This window comes from Amblyraja radiata, chromosome 7, assembly GCF_010909765.2.
Source record: "Amblyraja radiata isolate CabotCenter1 chromosome 7, sAmbRad1.1.pri, whole genome shotgun sequence".
Lineage (NCBI taxonomy): Eukaryota > Metazoa > Chordata > Chondrichthyes > Rajiformes > Rajidae > Amblyraja > Amblyraja radiata.
In genome coordinates, this window is record NC_045962.1 from 23,607,071 (window position 1) to 23,626,057 (window position 18,987).

Consider the following 18,987-nt stretch of genomic DNA (forward strand, 5'->3'; position numbering starts at 1 on the left):
AGCTTAAGAGTAGAGGGGGAAACATTGTCAGGTCCTGGAGATTTCCGGCTCTTTTGTCCTCTGAAAAGCCTCTCCACCTCCTCTATTTTTATTGTTGATATTGGATAAGTTATGTTGTGCAGCACAGAGGATGTGGGTGATTGTGTGTGAACTGGTGATTGGAGGGGGGTGGGTGTAGAAAAGCCCAGTCTTTGCAGACTGAGGTCAGGCTGTGAGTGGGTGTGAAGTGTTGGTCGGGGTGGAAAATGGTCCAGTCTTTTCATACTGGAGTCTTGCCTTAAGCAGGTGTGAAGTGGTGAATGGGAAGGAAAGGGTGCAGGGTCCATTCTTTGTAGACTGGGGTCTGGCTGTGTTGGTTGGGGAGGGGGGGAGTGAGGTACCAGGGTTACGTTTCTGATTTTCAAACCTGCAGTAAAACTCATTCAGATCGTTGGTCAGCTGACGATTGTCCAAAGAGCGGGGGGCTTTCCTCTTGTAGCTGGTAATTTCTTGCAAGCCCTTCACTAGCTGAGAACTTGCTCCTCAATTTCTCAGAGTACCTTTCCTTGGCAGCTCTGATTCCTCTTCTCAGCTTGTACTTGGCCTGCCTGTACAGGTCTGCATCCCCGCTCCTGTAGGCCTCCTCTTTAGACTGTCGGAGCTGCCTGAGTTCTGTAGTGAACCAGGGCTTGTTGTTGTTGAACCATGCTCGGGTCTTAGTTGGAATGCAACTGTCCTCGCAAAAGCTGACATATGATGATACAGTGTCTGTATACTAATCGAGGCTTGTGGTTGCTTCCCTGAACACATTCTAATCTGTGCAGTCAAAGCAGGATTGTAGGTTCTCAATGCCCTCGCTTGTCCACCTTTTCGTTGTTCTGACCACAGGCTTAGCAGCTTTTAGCTTCTGCCTGTAGGTCGGAATAAGGTGAACTAGACAATGATCAGAGAGACCCAGACCCGCCCGGGGAATAGAGCGATATGCGTTCTTGATTGCTGTATAACAGTGATCGAGTGTTCTCTCCCTTCTGGTGGGGCAGGTAACATGAAGTCTGTATTTTGGAAGGTCACGGCTGAGGTTAGCTTTGTTAAAGTCCCCAAAACAATGACCGTGGAGTCCGGGAAGTCACTCTCTACCCTCATTACCTGGTCAGCGAGTTGCATTTGCGCCTCACATACGCAGGCATGGGGGGGAATGTAAACTCCAGCGAGAATAAAGGAGTTAAATTCCCTCGGAGAGTAGAAGGGTTTGCAGTTTATAAAGAGGGATTCTAGGTTGGGGGAGCAGAAATGTGACAGTACCGTGATGTCTCTGCACCAGTCCTAGTTGGTATAGAAGCATCAAATATTGAATAATACAAATATTGAAATATTGTTGAAAAATACTAATGCATTCATGCATTTTCAATATGTTTTAGGAGTCTTGCATTGTTTGAAATGTGCATAATGTGACCAACCTATATAGCTTAGTATAATGTGGGTATTAGCTCAATGGTTTTAATATGTGTAGGAAAGAACTGCGGATACTGGTTTAAATCAAAGGTAGACTCAAAATGCTGGAGTAACTCAGCGGGTCAGGCAGCATCCCTGAGGCGAAGGAATGGGCTGGAGAGAAGGAATGGGTGAAGTTTCGGGTCGAGACCCTTCTTCAGACTGATGTCAGGGGAGGGGGCAGGACAAAGATAGAATCTAGTCGGAGACAGTAAGACTAGTGGGAGAACTGGGGAGAGGCGGGGATGGAGAGAGAAAGCAAGGGCTATCTGAAGTGGTTTTAATGTATGTTCCCATGATATGGCGTGAGCCATGTAGCCCATGGAGTCAATGGTGGCTCTCAAACCAATCCCATTCTTCCAATTATCTCCTTATGACCTATTCTCTCACATTTATCCATTAAGAACCCACAGATTACTTGATCACCCACCCATTCAACAGTAGCTATCTTAATAACTATCACGTTTTTGGGACACACTCAGCCCCCCCTCCCACCCCCCAGAGATCAGATTCAAACACAATTTGTTGGAGCTAAGAGGCAGCCACATCACCTGCAGTGCTAGAGAGCCTCCCTAAAGTGAAGATTTAATTAAAATTGAAAATAATAGGATTACAAATAATTAGTAAAATATTGCATGATTTATTTTGTTCCAATTTCATTAATTATCCATTATTTCTATATAAATTGTGTTCTTGAAGTTACTAAAGTATGTATTTTTTCTTCATGCAAACATTATAATCGTATCTGAAATATTTATCTGAATGAGTAGACATTGAATAATGCTACGGTTTTGTCTTAATAGTTATCAAGGTTATTAAGAAACCAAAGGATATTACTGCCATGGAAAATTCCACAGCTACATTTGAATTGAGTGTGTCACATGACAATGTGCCAGTAAAATGGATGTTCAACAATGTCGAACTTAAGCCAAGTAGCAAATGTAAAGTAATTTCAGAAAGGAAAGTTCACAAACTAATATTGGAGAATATCACCTCAGCACAAGTTGGCGAGTACTCAGCCATCATTGGGCAACTGGAATGTAAAGCCAAACTTTATGTGGAATGTGAGTGTAAAACTATATTTTTCTGTTTCACAAAAGAGAAATTTAAATAAACTAATTAACAAATCCATGATTTTTGTACACTAATTTTCATTTAAATTTATTTCAAGCTGTACATATCACCAAGACAATGAAGAGCATTGAGGTTCCAGAGACAAAAACTGCAACTTTTCAGTGTGAGGTGTCACATTTCAATGTCCCAGCCACATGGTTGAAAAATGGTGTGGAAATAGAAATGACTGACAAGTTTAAAATAGTTGTGCAAGGCAAACTCCATCAGCTGATCATAATGAACACAAGCCATGAAGACTCTGCAGAGTATACCTTTATCTGTGGAAATGACAAAATATCTGCTACTTTGACAGTAAAACGTAAGACTTTCTCATTGATATATACTGTGTATCCATGTTTAAAGTTCATTTTTCATTATTGCATATGTAATCATTTGGGTGTGTTCTATCAAAGTCATTAATGATGTATGTCAAGTGACTGTAGCTAATACATGGTTTTCTTTTTTTTTTTAGCCATTTTAATTACATCTATGTTAAAGGACATGAATGCCCAAGAGAAAGATACAATTACCTTTGAAGTAACAGTGAATTTTGAAGGTATAACTTACAAGTGGCTCAAGAATGGTAAAGAGATCAAATCAACTGAGAGGACACAACTAAAGACAAAGCAATCAAATCACATACTTTCAATTCGGAATGTTCACTTTGGTGATGCAGCTGAGTACAGTTTTGTTGCTGGATCAGCATCATCTGCAGCAACTTTATATGTGACTGGTAATAACTTGTATTATTTATTTATGATTAGGTTTGGTAATATGCATCACATTAATATTGTTTAACCTACTATTCACTGTATTTAATCCGCATTTTTTTTCTTTTGTAGCTCGGCAAATTGAATTCAGGAAACATATCAAAGACATCAAAATCACTGAAAAGAAGAAAGCCACCTTTGAGTGTGAAGTTTCAGAACCTAACATTACATTACAATGGATGAAGAATGGTGAAGAAATACAGCCTTCTGACAGGTATCTAATCTATGCATCAGTTAACCTCGTATCCTCAACGTGACTATTCCGATGCTTGCCTGTTGACTTCCCACTTTATGCCCTCTTTAAACTATAAAATCATAACTTTGGTAAAACTCTGCTGCTTATCCTCTCACAACATCACTGCTCTACAAATCTACACTGGCCCACCAGCAATACCCCCACTCACTCCTCCCACCCATCCCATCCCGAATGTACATGTTGTGGAGCAAGATAAATATTGACATAACTTCATTCTATGTTCAGACAAAATTATTTATTCAATTGATCTTTCATCTACTGGGCAGAGAGGGTGGAAGAGAGAGGCTTGCGTGCCTTACTGGTAACAGATTGCTCATTCTCTTGACAATTGTGTAAAATGTAGCACTTTTATATACATTTAGAAATAAAGTTCAGCATCACCAAATTACGGTTATGTCTCAGGCAATCCAGAGCAAGAAGCCACATGGAACATTGCTTCTGACGTTGCCTTCCCCACATAATCATCATAAACTTTACATATTGCGTAAATGACCTTTCGGATAGGGTTTGGCGATATTATGCTAAAGCATCCCTTGTTCAGTTAAGGCGTTGGTTACCTAGGCAATGGCACCATGAAGAGGCTCATTATCATCAGTTACCACAATCCTCCAGGAAAATGTTATTTCACTGAACTCCTGCTCTGTTAATTCAATGTCCATATCACCTGTATTTACTTAAAGCAACAGATGTACATTAGTGCCTTCCAATATTTTGTTGCACTGTACTCATGTACAATGTACTTAAATTCCCACTCTTCCTCCAACCTGCTGCACCACCCCAAAACTTCAGGTATTCCTGTAAATCATGCTTCTTCTACATCATTCATTGGCCTCACCACCATTTCCTATACTTTTAGTAATTTTGGCCTTGTCCAAAGCTAAATTTAAAATGCTGAACTTACAATTTCACTTTTATTGCTTTTTTTCCACAGAATTAAGATTCACAATGAAAAATTTGTCCATCGTCTCACCATTCCTGTTACAAAAATGTCTGATGCTGGCCAGTACACAGCTGTAGCAGGTGGAAGTATTTCTACTGCTAATTTGTATATGGAAGGACGACACATTTTGATTTCAAAACCCATTTCCACGGATATTCAGGTATTTATTTATTTATTATTTATTTAATTCTTTATTTCGAACAGAAAGAATAAAAAGCAAGTGTGAAACAGCATACAAAAAACAAAACAAGAATATTTATAAAGTGGCATAAACAATATCTATAAATAAATGAAATCGTATGTGTCCGAAAAGGAGCAGGAAGAAGCCAAAGCTTATTAATTCCCACCCCTTATTCAACTGCTTATAAATATCATACAAATTTAGCAGCTATATGTACACCATATGTACACCAGCAGCTATATGTACACCAAATTATTTACATTTATACACTAATCAAATATTTACAAAGCGTGTTTCTTAATGTGTTTCTTACTTTTTACTTAGAATCCCTAACTTTTACAGTTATCAAACACCATAAGAAGTAGAAAACTGATAATATATGTGATAGGCAGGCAGTTATTGGATATTTTCATGCAAAATTTTAACAAAATGATTCTTCATATTTAGATAATTGAGAAAAAGCGAGCTGTAATTGAATTTGAAGTCAATGAAGATGAGGTTGAGGCTCAATGGCTCAAAGATGGAATTGAAATCAATTTCCAAGTTGAAGAAAGATACAGATACATAATTCAAAGACGTGTGCATCGAATGACCATTACTGAAACAAGAGTTTCTGATTCTGGAGAATACGTCTTTGTTGCAGGAAAGAATCGAAGTACTGTAACACTTCATATTAATGGTATGTACAAGAATAACAATAGATTTTGGCTGTTTTGCAACACTTTCAACTCTACAAATGTAACTCTTTAATTAGACAAAACTATATGCTTGAACAAAGTTTTTTCATTCAGGTAATTTATGAAGAGATTCTAAAAGCAGCACTAGAGAATGGAGGTGCTTAGAACTTCAGGAAGAAAATAGTAGAACTTTAGGCGATGTACTTTGTGAGTGTAAGGTGTTCAGGAGACCAAAGCTGAAGAATATTTGTGGTTTTGAAGTTGATGGGACAGATTGGAAGAGGTTATGATATTTTTATGAATGAAATAAATTAAACAGTGGGAATATTGAATTGGGGCTTTATAAGTGAGCCAATCAATGTAGTGCGGTTCAGGAGTTATGAAGAAAGAAAAGCAGGGTTTCATCAGAATTTTACAGTTTACAAAGCGGAAAATAGGAAGCTGACAAGAATGCATCGGCTGAAGCTGGTAATAATAAGGAGACAGACACAAAATGCTTGAGTAACTCAGCGGGACAGGCAACATATCTGGAGAGAAGGAATGGGTGATGTTTCCTTTGTCAGACGGAGTATATAATAAGGAGATAATATGTGTATAATGAGATAGGATCCTAACCTTGAAAATAATTATGATGGATGAGAGAAAAAATAACAACAGAAAATTATAAATGGAAGAAACCTCAGCAGATGAAAAACAGTGGCTGAAAGTTTTAAAGCCTTTAATTGCAAATATACCTTGATATTATTTTTACCAGGGTCAGAAGGAAAGGAATAGGGTTTGTGAGATGTTGATGCACACATGGATATAGAAGCCATAATATGTTGTGGAAATTGCACTGTCTATGGATTAGTAAATTTATGTGGAGGGAAAGGTTGATAGTAGAAAAGTAGAATATGGGGAAACAGAAGAGGTTAAATTGAAGTAGATAGTGGGCGAGGAATCAGTCAGTGTAGTTATAAAGGATGGAAACAAACAAGGATATTTTGGTAATAAACCAAGTTGAATTTGCTTTGGCATTAAAGAGAGGACAATAGATTGCAACAAAGTGTGTGCGCAGAGGCATTATAGGAAACTGTAGCATTTGTGTATATATCAATGCAAAAAATATTTATATGTGTACACTTTCATCTCAACAATGGTGAAATGAAGATGTTAAAATTACTGTCATGCAAACAGATTTAAGTGAAAGGCAAGATGATGCTAGCTGTTACATGAAGTCTTTGTCGAAGGCAGGATATATGATCAATTATTCAGTTGGTCACAACAAGTTTGCTTTGAGTGAGCTGTTAATCTTGAGGAAAATTTACAGAGTGGCATTCATTGTTATCTTCTAACAGACTCAATAGACAATTGTCACGAGATGTGTGGGACAGGAAAGAGGTTCATGAGATCAGGTCTAAATGCCAAGAATGTTGCTGTGGGACAATCAGAATTGATGCTCATCCAAAGGGAAAGCATGGGGCTTTGGTGGCCTTTATTAATATATTTGTAAATACTGAGGAAGGGGTTTAAAACATTTTCATTTCCATTATTCATCTTTAGCAGAGGGAGGAGTGGTGAAATGCGATCCACAAATTATATTAATATTTACTTAATGGTCCTTTCCATTGACATCAATAAAAATGGATAAGAGTGTGGATGGTATATTAAGCCGTCCCTTGCTGAACCTGTTTTGTGCACCTGCCAAAATTGAATTTTGGCCCACAACTACCAAGACAAAATTTTATTCAAGTAAATCTCAATTTGTTTCGAACAACTGTTTAAGAAATGCAACAAAAATGAAGGTGGTTAATTGAAGCTGAATATTAACTCTCCATAAATAAAGGCATCATATTGTGTTTTTCTTTAAATATCCAATTATTTAGTTCTGTAAATTGATATTTTTTAAATGGCTTTTAACATATTCTAATTAGTTCAGGCAAATTCAGGAAAGTGTGTAACATTGCACGTGTGAAAGACCAAAATTTTATCAATTTGTGGAAATATGCTGAAATCTTGAACCTTCTTGTTTGTAGCTCCTGATCCACCGTCTTTCAATGTGGAACTGGAACCTTGTGCTGTGAAAGCAGGAGAACCCGCACGATTTTGTGGAGTAATAGTTGGTACACCAAAATTAGAAGTATCTTGGTACAAAGATGGTCAAAAGCTTTCCTCTGGATTTAAACGCAAGATTCTTCATGATGAGAACCAGTATACTTTGCTACTGATTGAAACATTCCCTGAAGATGCTGGCACCTACACTTGTGAAGCAAAAAATGAAGCTGGGGTCGCTGTTAGTGGTGCTTCACTTGATATTGAAGGTATAATTGAAATAATTGATGTATTTAGTACTATGATATGTGGGAATTTCTTATAATTGCCCGTCGTGAGGAGGTGAAATTTGTCTTTGGCATGCAGTTGAATAGTAAACTTGTCGGTATGCTTTGAAGTCAAAACAAGAGAAAATAGGTTGCATAATGTTTTGATTTATTTTGTTTCTGTCATTATCTATTTTTGCAGATAACTAAATGTAACTTATTTCTATTTTCTACAAATAGTAGCTTTATGTTTTGCATAATTTTATCATCGCAATAAATTTCACTGCTCTTTGGAAAGTCTTACACATTGCCCTAGATTACATTCACTCGTATGTCATTTAGGAATAACCAGAATAATATTTAAAAGCAGTCAATTAATTTATTTAATTATTTTCAGTTCCAGAAGTTGTTTCACCTGTGGCAGATGTACCTGCTGATCCACCTACCATTATAAGTCCAATTCAAGACACTACTACCACTGAAGGAAAATCTGCTCAATTTATGTGCCGTGTTACCGGAACAGGTAAGTTTGAAATACAAACTTCAGCTTTACGTCTCTTTGTTTTTCTCTTCTTAACCACAAAGTGGTGACTTTTGCTGAAATTGGTTTCCAAAGGGATGTTTTCATTTACCTGAATTGATATGTATGTGCCAGACCATTTTAGCTAACACAACTGAGATTCACCTGTGCTGACACATTATCTATACAAATCCAGGGACAGTTTCCTCCCAGCTGTTACCAGGCAACTGAACCATCCTATCAACAACTAGAGGGCGGTCTTCAGTACTTTCTACCTCATTGGAGACCCTTGGCTATCTTTATTCAGACTTTACTGGACTTTATCTTGCACTAACATTAATCCTTTAACATGTATCTATACACTGTGGATGGCTCGATTGTAATCATGTATAGTCTTTCTGCTGATTGGTAGGTACGCAACAAACGCTTTTCACTTTTCACTGTACCTCGGTACATGTGACAATAAACTAAACTGCAATGACATAGACCAACAGAGGTCACAGGTCAGTAATTAAGAGTTGAAATGCTGATTTTTTTTTTCCATTCTCAAACTGGTAGATGATTGTAGCTCCACAAATTAGTCTCCAAAATGATCATAAACTAGGTTGGCATGGCCGGGTTGGCCTGAAGTTTCCGTGCTTTATGACTCTGATTTTATGACTACATTGTAATTAATGCCAGGTAATCCCAAACAAACAGTACTTTTACTCTACAAGTTTTACAAAGACTTTGGTATTCTGAAAAATGCAAGGAATCATGGGATTTGTCAAAGGTCAAAGCGCTGGCTGCATTTAATCTGAGGACCGGGGGTGCCAAGTAACGGGAGATCGAGAGAGAGGGGGCAGTAGCGAGTGGGAGAGACTGGACCAGCGGAGAGACATTCTCAGCAGCTGCGCGCGCACAGGCCCGCACCTCATCCGCAGCCAGGATCGAACCCGGGTACCCGGCGCCTCAAGCGCTGCCGAAACGCCACTGGACCGTCATCGGAGGGGGGTGGGGGGGCGGAGACGTCCGGACCGACGAGACACTGGCCCGGAGCAGCGGCGATCCCAGGCCCACAGCCAGCGCGGAGAAGAAGCGCCGACCCCAGCTCAACTCCGCCTGCCCTGCCGGGCCAACTGACAGCCCCGTACCGACAGGACACTGGCCCGGAGCAGCGGTGGCCCCAGTCCCAAAGCCAGCGCAGAGAAGGAGTGCCAATTCCAGCCCAAGCCCGCTCCAACTCCCGAGGAACACGCTCCCCGACGGGCCAGGGGCTGCCAGTCGCACCCCCCCCGCCCCACCCAGCGGCCACCGGCCAACCCCCCTGAGCTGGAGAAAGCCGAGCACCAGCCATCAACGGGGACACACACAATATGCTACGGCAACTCAGCGGGTCAGGCAGCAACCCCGGAGAAAAGGACGTTTCGGGTCGAGACACTTCTCCCGAGATGTTGCCTGACCCGCCGAGCCACCGCAGCACCCCGTGTGTATCCCCGCCGATAACTGGCGCTCAGCACCCGCCGACACCGAGGGGGCCAACCGACAGCCACTGGACAATGAGAGAGGCACAGCCGATGGTCCCCGGCCTGCCGCGGAACAGGATCCCCCGGGAGTCGGAGCAGAGCCGAGCCAGAGCCAGCGTCCCCCTCCATGCCGGCTGCAAGTCCAGAGCTACCACCGCTCTGGGCTGACGCTCAGCCAGTCCAGGGCTGACGGCTAATCCGACCGTACAGGCAGAGCCGAGATAGAAACATAGAAAATAGGTGCAGGAGTAGGCCATTCGGCCCTTCGAGCCTGATCATGGCTGATCATCCAACTCAGTATCCCATCCATGCCTTCTCTCCATACCCCCTGATCCCGTTAGCCACAAGGGCCACATCTAACTCCCTCTTAAATATAGCCAATGAACTGGCCTCAACTACCTTCTGTGGCAGAGAATTCCACAGATTCACCACTCTTTGTGTAAAAAATGATTTTCTCATCTCAGTCCTAAAAGACTTCCCTCTTATCCTTAAACTGTGACCCCCTAGTTCTGGACTTCCCCAACATCGGGAATAATCTTCCTGCATCTAGCCTGTCCAACCCCTTAAGAATTTTGTAAGTTTCTATAAGATCCCCCCTCAATCTTCTAAATTCTAGCGTGTACAAGTCGAGTCTATCCAGTCTTTCTTCATATGAAAGTCCTGACATCCCAGGAATCAGTCTGGTGAACCTTCTCTGTACTCCCTCTATGGCAAGAATGTCTTTCCTCAGATTAGGAGACCAAAACTGTACGCAATGATGGAGCCAGCGCTTCCCCCCCCGCACCGGCTGCAAGTCCGGGGTCGCAAACCCCCCGGGCCGGCGCCATGCCAGCCCAGGGCCACCCCGGACACCTCCGGCCGCCCCTGGACAGGGACGGGAAACTCGGGAGGGGATGGGACGGCTCAGTAGCAACTCAACAGCACCCGCAGCCTGCAAACTCGCAACAGCACAGCTGCCGAGAATGTTTATCACGAGTGACCTATGACCTGGGCATGCACAGTCGGAATGCCGAACTCGCTTATTTCTCCATCTACACTGCATCTGCGCTGAGGATAAGGTTTTCCATACTAGATGATCGGCGATGTCCTCATTCTTTAGAAAAAGGGGGTTTCCCTTTTCCATTATAGATGAGGCTCTCACTAGGGTCTCCTCGATATCCCACAGCTCCGCTCTTGCTCCCCCTCCCGCCATTCGCACCAAGGACAGTCCCCCTTGTCCTCACCTTCCACCCCATCAGCCGTTGCATACAGCATATAATCCTCCAACACTTTCGCCACCTCCAACGGGATCCCACTACTGGCCATATCTTCCCATCTCCTCCCCTTTCTGCTTTCTGCAGAGACCATTCCCTCCACAACTCCCTGGTCAACTTGTCTCATCCCACCCAAACCACCCCTTCCCCAGGTACATTCCCCTACAACCGAAGGAGATGCAACACCTCTCCCCCCTCGACTCCATCCAAGGACCCCAACAGTCTTTTCAGATAAGGCAGAGGTTCATTTGCACCTCCTCCACCTCATCTACTGTATCTGCTGTTCAATGTGTCAACTTCAGTACATCGGCGAGACCAAGCGCAGGCTCGGCAATCGTTTCGTCGAGCACCTTCGCTCAGTCCGCCTTAACCTACCTGATCTCCCATTTGCTCAGCACTTTAACTCCCCCTCCTATTCCCAATCTGACTTTTCTGTCCTGGTCCTCCTTCATTGTCAGAGTGAGGCCTAGCGCAAATCTGTTTGTGTACAATTAGCATGTGGCCTAAGTAGTAACAGAACAATTACCGCCTATTGAGGTACTACATTTTAATTTCATGGAGACACAAGAGATTACTGATGCTGGAATCTTGAACAAAAAATCAAACTGCTCAAGGAACTCAGTGGGTCAAGCAGCATCTATGAAGGGAAAAGGATCGACAACATTTTGGGTCATGCCCCTTCTTCAAACTGATGGAATTGATGGGAGATAGCTGGTGGAAAGAGGTGAGGGGAAGGGGGTGAGGCCAGATCCGACAAGTGACAGGTGGATCTAACTGAGAAGAGTTTGATTGGCAGATGAGTCAGGTGGAGATAAAAAGTGTAGAGATAGTAACCAAACCGAGAGAGTGCAAATTGTGCAATCTGAACAGAAAGGAAAATGAGGAGTGCAATGTAAAACGGAGGAAAGGATAGTAGGTATAAGGGAATGGGAGGTGGGGGGGAAATGTGGGAGGCCCAGTGTACAGAGGGATGGCAGATGAGTAGATGATGGAGGAGAAAGGAAATGGATGACGAAAGAGGGGCGGTGGGGGTGGAGAGAAACTGGGTCAGCGAGAAGGGGCAGAGGTTACCCAAAATTGGAGAATTTGGTGTTCATGAAAAAGTGGTTTAGTCTGTAGTTGTAGATGCAGCATTATCATGTCTCCTCCATCTCCCACAGTTCTGCTCTAGCAACACTTCCTTGGACAGAACAGATATAGAGTTTCTTTAACTTTGAACCCCACCAGAATCCAATACAGCATTCACTGACATTTCTGCCAGTTTCAGCGGCAAATGCCATAACCAGCCACATCTTCCTGTTTACACCTCTTTCTGCTTTCCATCAAGAACACTTTCTTCATGACTCTATTGCTCACTCATCCTTCCCCCACCCATCCTGCTCCCCTAGCAACTTACCCCAGCAACTGCAGGAGGTGCAGCACCTGTCCCTACACCTCCTCCCTCAATTCCCATTCCAAGATTTCAACTGACCTTCCAGGTGAGACTGAAGTTTATATGCATCCCCCTCCAACTTCATTTTTGCATTTGCTGCTCTCGATTGTGACTTCCTCGGCATCAGTGAGACTAAGTGTAAATTAGTTGACTGCTTTGCCAAATGTTTGCGCTCTGTCTATGAGGGCCTGCTGGATTTCCTTGATGTTAGCCATTTTAATTCTCCTTCTCATTCCCATATCGACCTGTCTTTCCTTGGCCTCCTCCACTGCCTACGTGCAAACTGGAAGAAGAGCCCCTCATATTTCCACTTGGGAGAACATAGATCTCAGTCTGAAGAAGGTTAACGACCCGAAACAACACCTATCTATGTTCATCTCCAAAGGTGCTGCCTGACCCACTGAGTAACTCCAGCACTTTTTGTCTTTTCTCTAGTTCAGATGGAGCCTAAATCCTTAACCTATCGAAGTATCACAAAGCAATGCAACTTAAAACTCTTGGTAAAAGTTTATTGAAACCAAGTAACGCTACTGTTAAGTAGGCATAAGATAAGATATTAGAAGGAAAAATAAATGACGTTAGATTCTAATAAATGTAATAAAATGACTTTAATTGCTGCAGCATTTCTATGCTAATGCTCTAACACAGGAAATAGACACAAAATTCTGGAGTAACTCAGGAGGACAGGCAGCATCTGCGGGGAGAAGGTATAGGTGATGTTTTGCGTTAGGACCATTCTTCAGACTAACACAGGAACATGACTCTTAAATTTGACTCTTGACTCCTTTCAATTTATTCAGGTTTGCCTCAAACCATCTCCCTGCCCTCAACCTTTTATAATACAAAATAATTTTGCCCCTGACAACTATTGTCAAAAGCCTGTCCCTTCAAACCCCAGTCTATTCTTTATATCCTTGCACCTTAATCCAATTAATTGTGTTAGTTCTGTGTTGTTAATTTCAATAACAAGGTTACTTTGATGTGAAATAACTTTAAGTTTATCAACACTTCAAGAATTATTTTTTTACTCCATGGAAATTCCACATTTGATCAGACAGTAGAGTTTTTGTAGCGAAAAGAGGATAATGTTAATGGTATCCTTAAGTTGATCTTGAAAATGACGTCTGGTAGTTACCTTAGCATACAGCTTTCTTTTTAAGATCTGCCTTAAATATAATTGTTAGTCAATGTTTGGTTCATTAGGAGTTAATGCATTATTACTGAAGGCATCTGCCTAAGAAATCAACCTCGAGGTAACTGTTTTGACTTTTTATGGCATTAGCCACTTCTAACCATCTTTTCACAATCTTGCCTAGAAGAATCTTTTCATTAGGTGTTGTCACTTATTTTTCCATTGTTGTTTCATAATCATTGCTGCATATTGCAAACAAGGGTCATTTGGACTATGACAAGTGAAGTAAATCTAATCTACAGATTTGTGTCAATTTGGAGCATAGAACATTGAAAAGCACAGTACAGGAGCAGGCTCACAATGTTTATGCTGAACATGATGCCAAGATAAACTAATCCCATCTTCCAGCCCATGAACATTTCTCTCCCTTCAGTGCTCTTCAAGAGCACTGACAGCATCTACTTCTTGATCTCAAACTGCTCTTGCATATTAGTACTCTTCACACTAATATCAATTAACTCCATGTCCTTCGCCTTGGCGAATACAGATGCAGAGTACTTAGTACCTTGCCTAGATCCTCTGACACCAAGCATACATTTCCTCCTTTATCCTTGAGTGGTCCCATTTATTTTCTTCCTGGTTACCCACATGTTTTTAATGTACATATAAAAACCTTGGGACATTTGGCTCTTCTAATTGCCCATTTAAATTCTTTCCTGCTTACTTTATATTCAACAAGTTTAATTTCACCTTTCTAAATCGTACACATGTTCCTTTTTCTAATTGATCAAATTTGGTAGGTTTGGTTATCCAAGGGTCCCCTACATTGCATCTTATCCTTGTTCCTTATCCTTCCTCCTTACTCGATCATGCTGTCCTGAAGTCCGATCAGTTGGCCTTTAAACTGCTCCCACATGTCAGAAGTGGACTTGCCCAATAACAACTGCTCCCAATTTACTCACTCCAACTCCTGCCTAATTATGCTGTAATCTGTAATTCCCTAATTTTGTATCCTCCTAAAAGATTCAGACTTATCCTTATTTATAACTATCTTAAAACTTATGGAGTTATGATCTCCGTTTCCAGAATACTCCTCCACAGAAACATCAGTAACCTGGGTCTTTCCCCAGTACAAGGTCCAGTAGGGTCTCTTCTTGAATTGGACTTTCCACATCTTGTTTCATGAACCCATCTTCTGCAAATTCTGCCACTTCTAAGCCTTTCGATCAAGTGAGACCCAGTTAACATTGGAGAAGTTAAAGTCTCCCCCCGGGACAATCCTGTTGCTTTTGCATTTTTCTATAATCTATCTACATATTTGTTCCTCTATCTCCTGTTGGTTATATGGAGGTCTATAGTACTATAGTACAGAGTGACTGCACCTTTCTTATTTTTGAACTCTACCCATATTGCCTTAGTGGACAAAACCTCCAGCATGTCCCCTCTAAGTGCCAGCGTGACTTCGTCCTGATTAGCAGAGCAACTCCTCCACCTCTTTTACCTCCCTATCACATTGGAACATCGATATCTGGAAATGTGGAGCTGCCTGTCCTATCCCTCTTGCAACCATGTCTCCATAAAGGCCAAAATATCATAGTTCCAAGCACTGATCCAGGGTCTAAGTTCATCTGCTTTACTCACAATACTCCTTGCGTTGAAATAAGCACATCAGTCCATCAGTTTTACCATATTCCTTAACCTCTCTATGCCTGTCCTTCCTTTAGTCTAACTTCTCAAACCTCTATCTTCCCAGCAGTCCTTTCATTTGCTTACTCGTTCCCACACCTCTACACTTTAGTTTAACCCCCCCCCCCAAAAAAAAAAATTGGACCCCACCAGTTCAGGTGGAACTTGTCCCTCTTGCACAGGTCATCTGTGTCCCAGTATCCAAAAACCTGAATCCCTGCTCTCAGCATCAACTCAACCACGCATTGATCTGTTCTATCCCCTATTTCTGCCATCACTAGCACATGGCAGTACTACCCTTGAGGTCCTACTTGTTAACCTTTTGCCTATCTCCCTATATTCACTCTGCAGGAACTTATCTTTTTCCTCCCCATGTCATTTGTGCCAATGTGCACAACATCTGGTTGCTCACCTTTCCCCTTGAGAATGTCCTGCAGCCACTCCAAGACATCCAGCAACCTTAATGTTACCTCTTGTTGTGTATTATTACTAGCATCGTCACATCTATGATATACCCTGTGAGATCTAATTAGTCATCTAAATTTAAACCTCCCCTCTGGTGAGATTTTGGTTGTATTACATAGTCAATTTTATTAAAGTTCACTGCAGGCAGAAATGTATTCCTCCTCTTACGACTTTATGATGGCTTTGTTTTATTAACCAATTATCATTTATCATGCATGCAATATACTGGAATGCATCAGAATTAGCATTTTGATTCTCCTTTCCAAATTGTTCTATCATACTTGCTATATCTAAAACCAAATGAATAAACTTTTTGCGAAATAGAGAGTTATTATAAGATCTCCATGTAACTATTAAAGGGCCTGTCCCACTTGGCGATTTTTTTCGGCGACATATCAGTGTCGCCAAATGATTTTGAACATTTAAATCCAGCGGCGACAAAAAAAATGTTGCGACACTTGAAAAAACACCGCGCATCATACGTCATCACGCTGCATCACGCCGCAAATTTTTTGGTGACCTGATACGTCAGTCAATGATGCCGGCAGTCGCCAAAAAAATCACCAAGTGGGACAATGCTACGATAAACCATTGCTTTGAATTCCACATATTTCCTGACAAATATTTGGTCACCTGTTGCAATTATCTATAAGACTTGTGTATCTCTTTTATATAATCTCAGTTGTTTTATTTTGCTAACCTTTAAAATAACTGAAATTGTCTGATAAAGTGCATCCTGATGTAGCATTTGATTATTAGGGTCAAATCTGAGCCATTTCTGGGTCTTGATATTGGGTGTAGATACCTTAAGAGAATTTTGTGTGTAAAAGTTGGATGATTTTGATGTCATTTTAACTAACAGATATGGATAGCTTGATGGTTTATATTTCACTTGCAATTGTTCCTGTTACTTTACAAATGCATTTTATTTTGTTTATTGCATTTTATCCTACAATATACTAACACTATCAATTACAGAATGATTGGCTTCATAGAATCTCAAACATGTTGCAGATCCCTCATACATTGTTTCTACCTGGGATTGTCCATGTGTGGTTCCGGGCAGCATTCAATAAGCGAGTTCGGTATCTTGATAAACGCAAGGAATTATGGGATTTGTCAGAGGTCATTTGGGATTAAAAACAAAGCGAATGCAGCGCTGTATAAACTGCGTATAAATTGTTAACTATTCTACCAAGGAATTAATCTAGAATTCTGTCAACTCAATCGCTTCCTTTCTTGTTCTGCTGTTCACACACTACTTACACAGTCCCAATTCTAGTTCAGTTCATTAATCTGCAATTATGAGATATTCAAAAAGTTAAAGAATTTATTATTTTCTTAATCTTTATAATCTCTTATGACACATAAGAGATTAGTATACAAACTTAAAGCACACGGTATTGGGGGTTCAGTATTGATGTGGATAGAGAACTGGCTGGCAAACAGGAAGCAAAGAGTAGGAATAAATGGGTCCTTTTCAGAATGGCAGGCAGTGACAAGTGGGGTGCTGCAAGGCTCAGTGCTGGGACCCCAGCTATTTACAATATATATTAATGATTTGGACGAGGGGATTGAATGCAACATCTCCAAGTTTGCGGATGACATGAAGCTGGGGGGCAGTGTTAGCTGTGAGGAGGATGCTAGGAGGCTGCAAGGTGACTTGGATAGGCTGGGTGAGTGGGCAAATGCATGGCAGATGCAGTATAATGTGGATAAATGTGAGGTTATCCACTTTGGTGGCAAAAACAGGAAAGTAGACTATTATCTAAATGGTGGCCGATTAGGAAAAGGGGAGATGCAACGAGACCTGGGTGTCATGGTACACCAGTCATTAAAAGTAGACATGCAGGTGCAGCAGGCAGTGAAGAAAGCGAATGGTATGTTAGCATTCAGAGCAAAAGGTTTTGAGTATAGAAGCAGGGAGGTTCTACTGCAGTTGTACAGGGTCTTGGTGAGACCACACCTGGAGTATTGCGTACAGTTTTGGTCTCCAAATCTGAGGAAGGACATTCTTGCCATAGAGGGAGTACAGAGAAGGTTACCAGACTGATTCCTGGTATGTCAGGACTTTCATATGAAGAAAGACTGGAAAGACTCGGTTTGTACTCGCTAGAATTTAGAAGATTGAGGGGGGATCTTATAGAAACTTACAAAATTCTTAAGGGTTGGACAGGCTAGATGTAGGAAGATTGTTCCCGATGTTGGGTAAGTCCAGGACAAGGGGGTCACAGTTTAAGGATAAAGGGGAAATCCTTTAGGACCGAGATGAGAAAAAAAAAATTCACACAGAGAGTGGTGAATCTCTGGAACTCACTGCCACAGAAGGTAGTTGAGGCCAGTTCATTGGCTATATTTAAGAGGGAGTTAGATGTGGCCCTTGTGGCTAAAGGGATCAGGGGGTATGGAGAGAAGGCAGGTACAGGATACTGAGTTGGATGATCAGCCATGATCATATTGAATGGTGGTGCAGGCTCGAAGGGCCGAATGGCCTACTCCTGCACTTAATTTCTATGTTTCTATGTTTGCTACTGGAATAAGAAAATATTACTTGTGTTTGAAACATTTTCTTATCTTTATTCATAATTTATGTGTAAAAATATATTTAATCTGAGGCAGGCAGCGACTGTATCAGTGTGATGTAGGCTGATGCTTTACCTACAGGCGGTGTGAATGTACCGTTCAGGCAAAGATTATTCTTAGAGGAAAACTAAGTACAGGGTTGGCCCTGTGACGGAGCCGCCAATCCTATATAAGACATTTAACTGCAAAATGCCTACCCTTTAGCATTGGATAGATTGAGTGGAGGGTCTGTGCTGTTCCAAGTTTGCGGTGGTTGCGGTGCGTTTCCCCCAGCCATCTCGCCCGGTGCACGTTGACCAGCACAGTTCGCCAGCTCTTGTTAGCAGAGGCTCTTTGTGCAGGTGTTACCCAAAGAGAGGTTCTGCGTTAGGTTCTGCACTCAGCGATCTAGCGAGAGGGCTGTCAGATCAGATCAGCCCAGGTTGCAGGTGGCCGAAGGGTGGATTTTAATGTGACGTTATTAAACTGTTCCGTCTGTGTGGCATCGCCAGCTCTCTCTCTCTCCCAGGTCCCCCATCCCAACTGTCGACAAAGTCTGACTGAGAAAATGCACACACTCTTATTACGGGTTGGCTCTGTGTTTTCCCACTCGCTGGGGCGGGTGGCGCCTACTTCAAAGAGAGCGAGAACAGGGGACCCACTCCTGAGTGAAGCCTCTAGTTTGGCTGCGGTTCAAATGGCTGCAAATTCTCATAATTATCACCGCC

At 41.8% G+C, this 18,987-nt stretch overlaps 1 protein-coding gene across 6 annotated transcripts in view; it reads left to right on the top strand.

The window, feature by feature from the left end:
* ttn (titin) overlaps positions 1-18,987 on the top strand; it is a 324,330-nt gene that overhangs the window by 37,879 nt on the left and 267,464 nt on the right. For all 6 annotated transcript variants that reach the window (XM_033023845.1, XM_033023846.1, XM_033023847.1 and 3 more), the window contains exons 31-38: positions 2,274-2,534; positions 2,642-2,902; positions 3,056-3,316; positions 3,426-3,567; positions 4,541-4,709; positions 5,178-5,409; positions 7,423-7,707; positions 8,102-8,227. In XM_033023845.1, the coding sequence (XP_032879736.1) occupies positions 2,274-2,534; positions 2,642-2,902; positions 3,056-3,316; positions 3,426-3,567; positions 4,541-4,709; positions 5,178-5,409; positions 7,423-7,707; positions 8,102-8,227 (1,737 nt within the window). The remainder of the gene's footprint in view (positions 1-2,273; positions 2,535-2,641; positions 2,903-3,055; positions 3,317-3,425; positions 3,568-4,540; positions 4,710-5,177; positions 5,410-7,422; positions 7,708-8,101; positions 8,228-18,987) is intronic.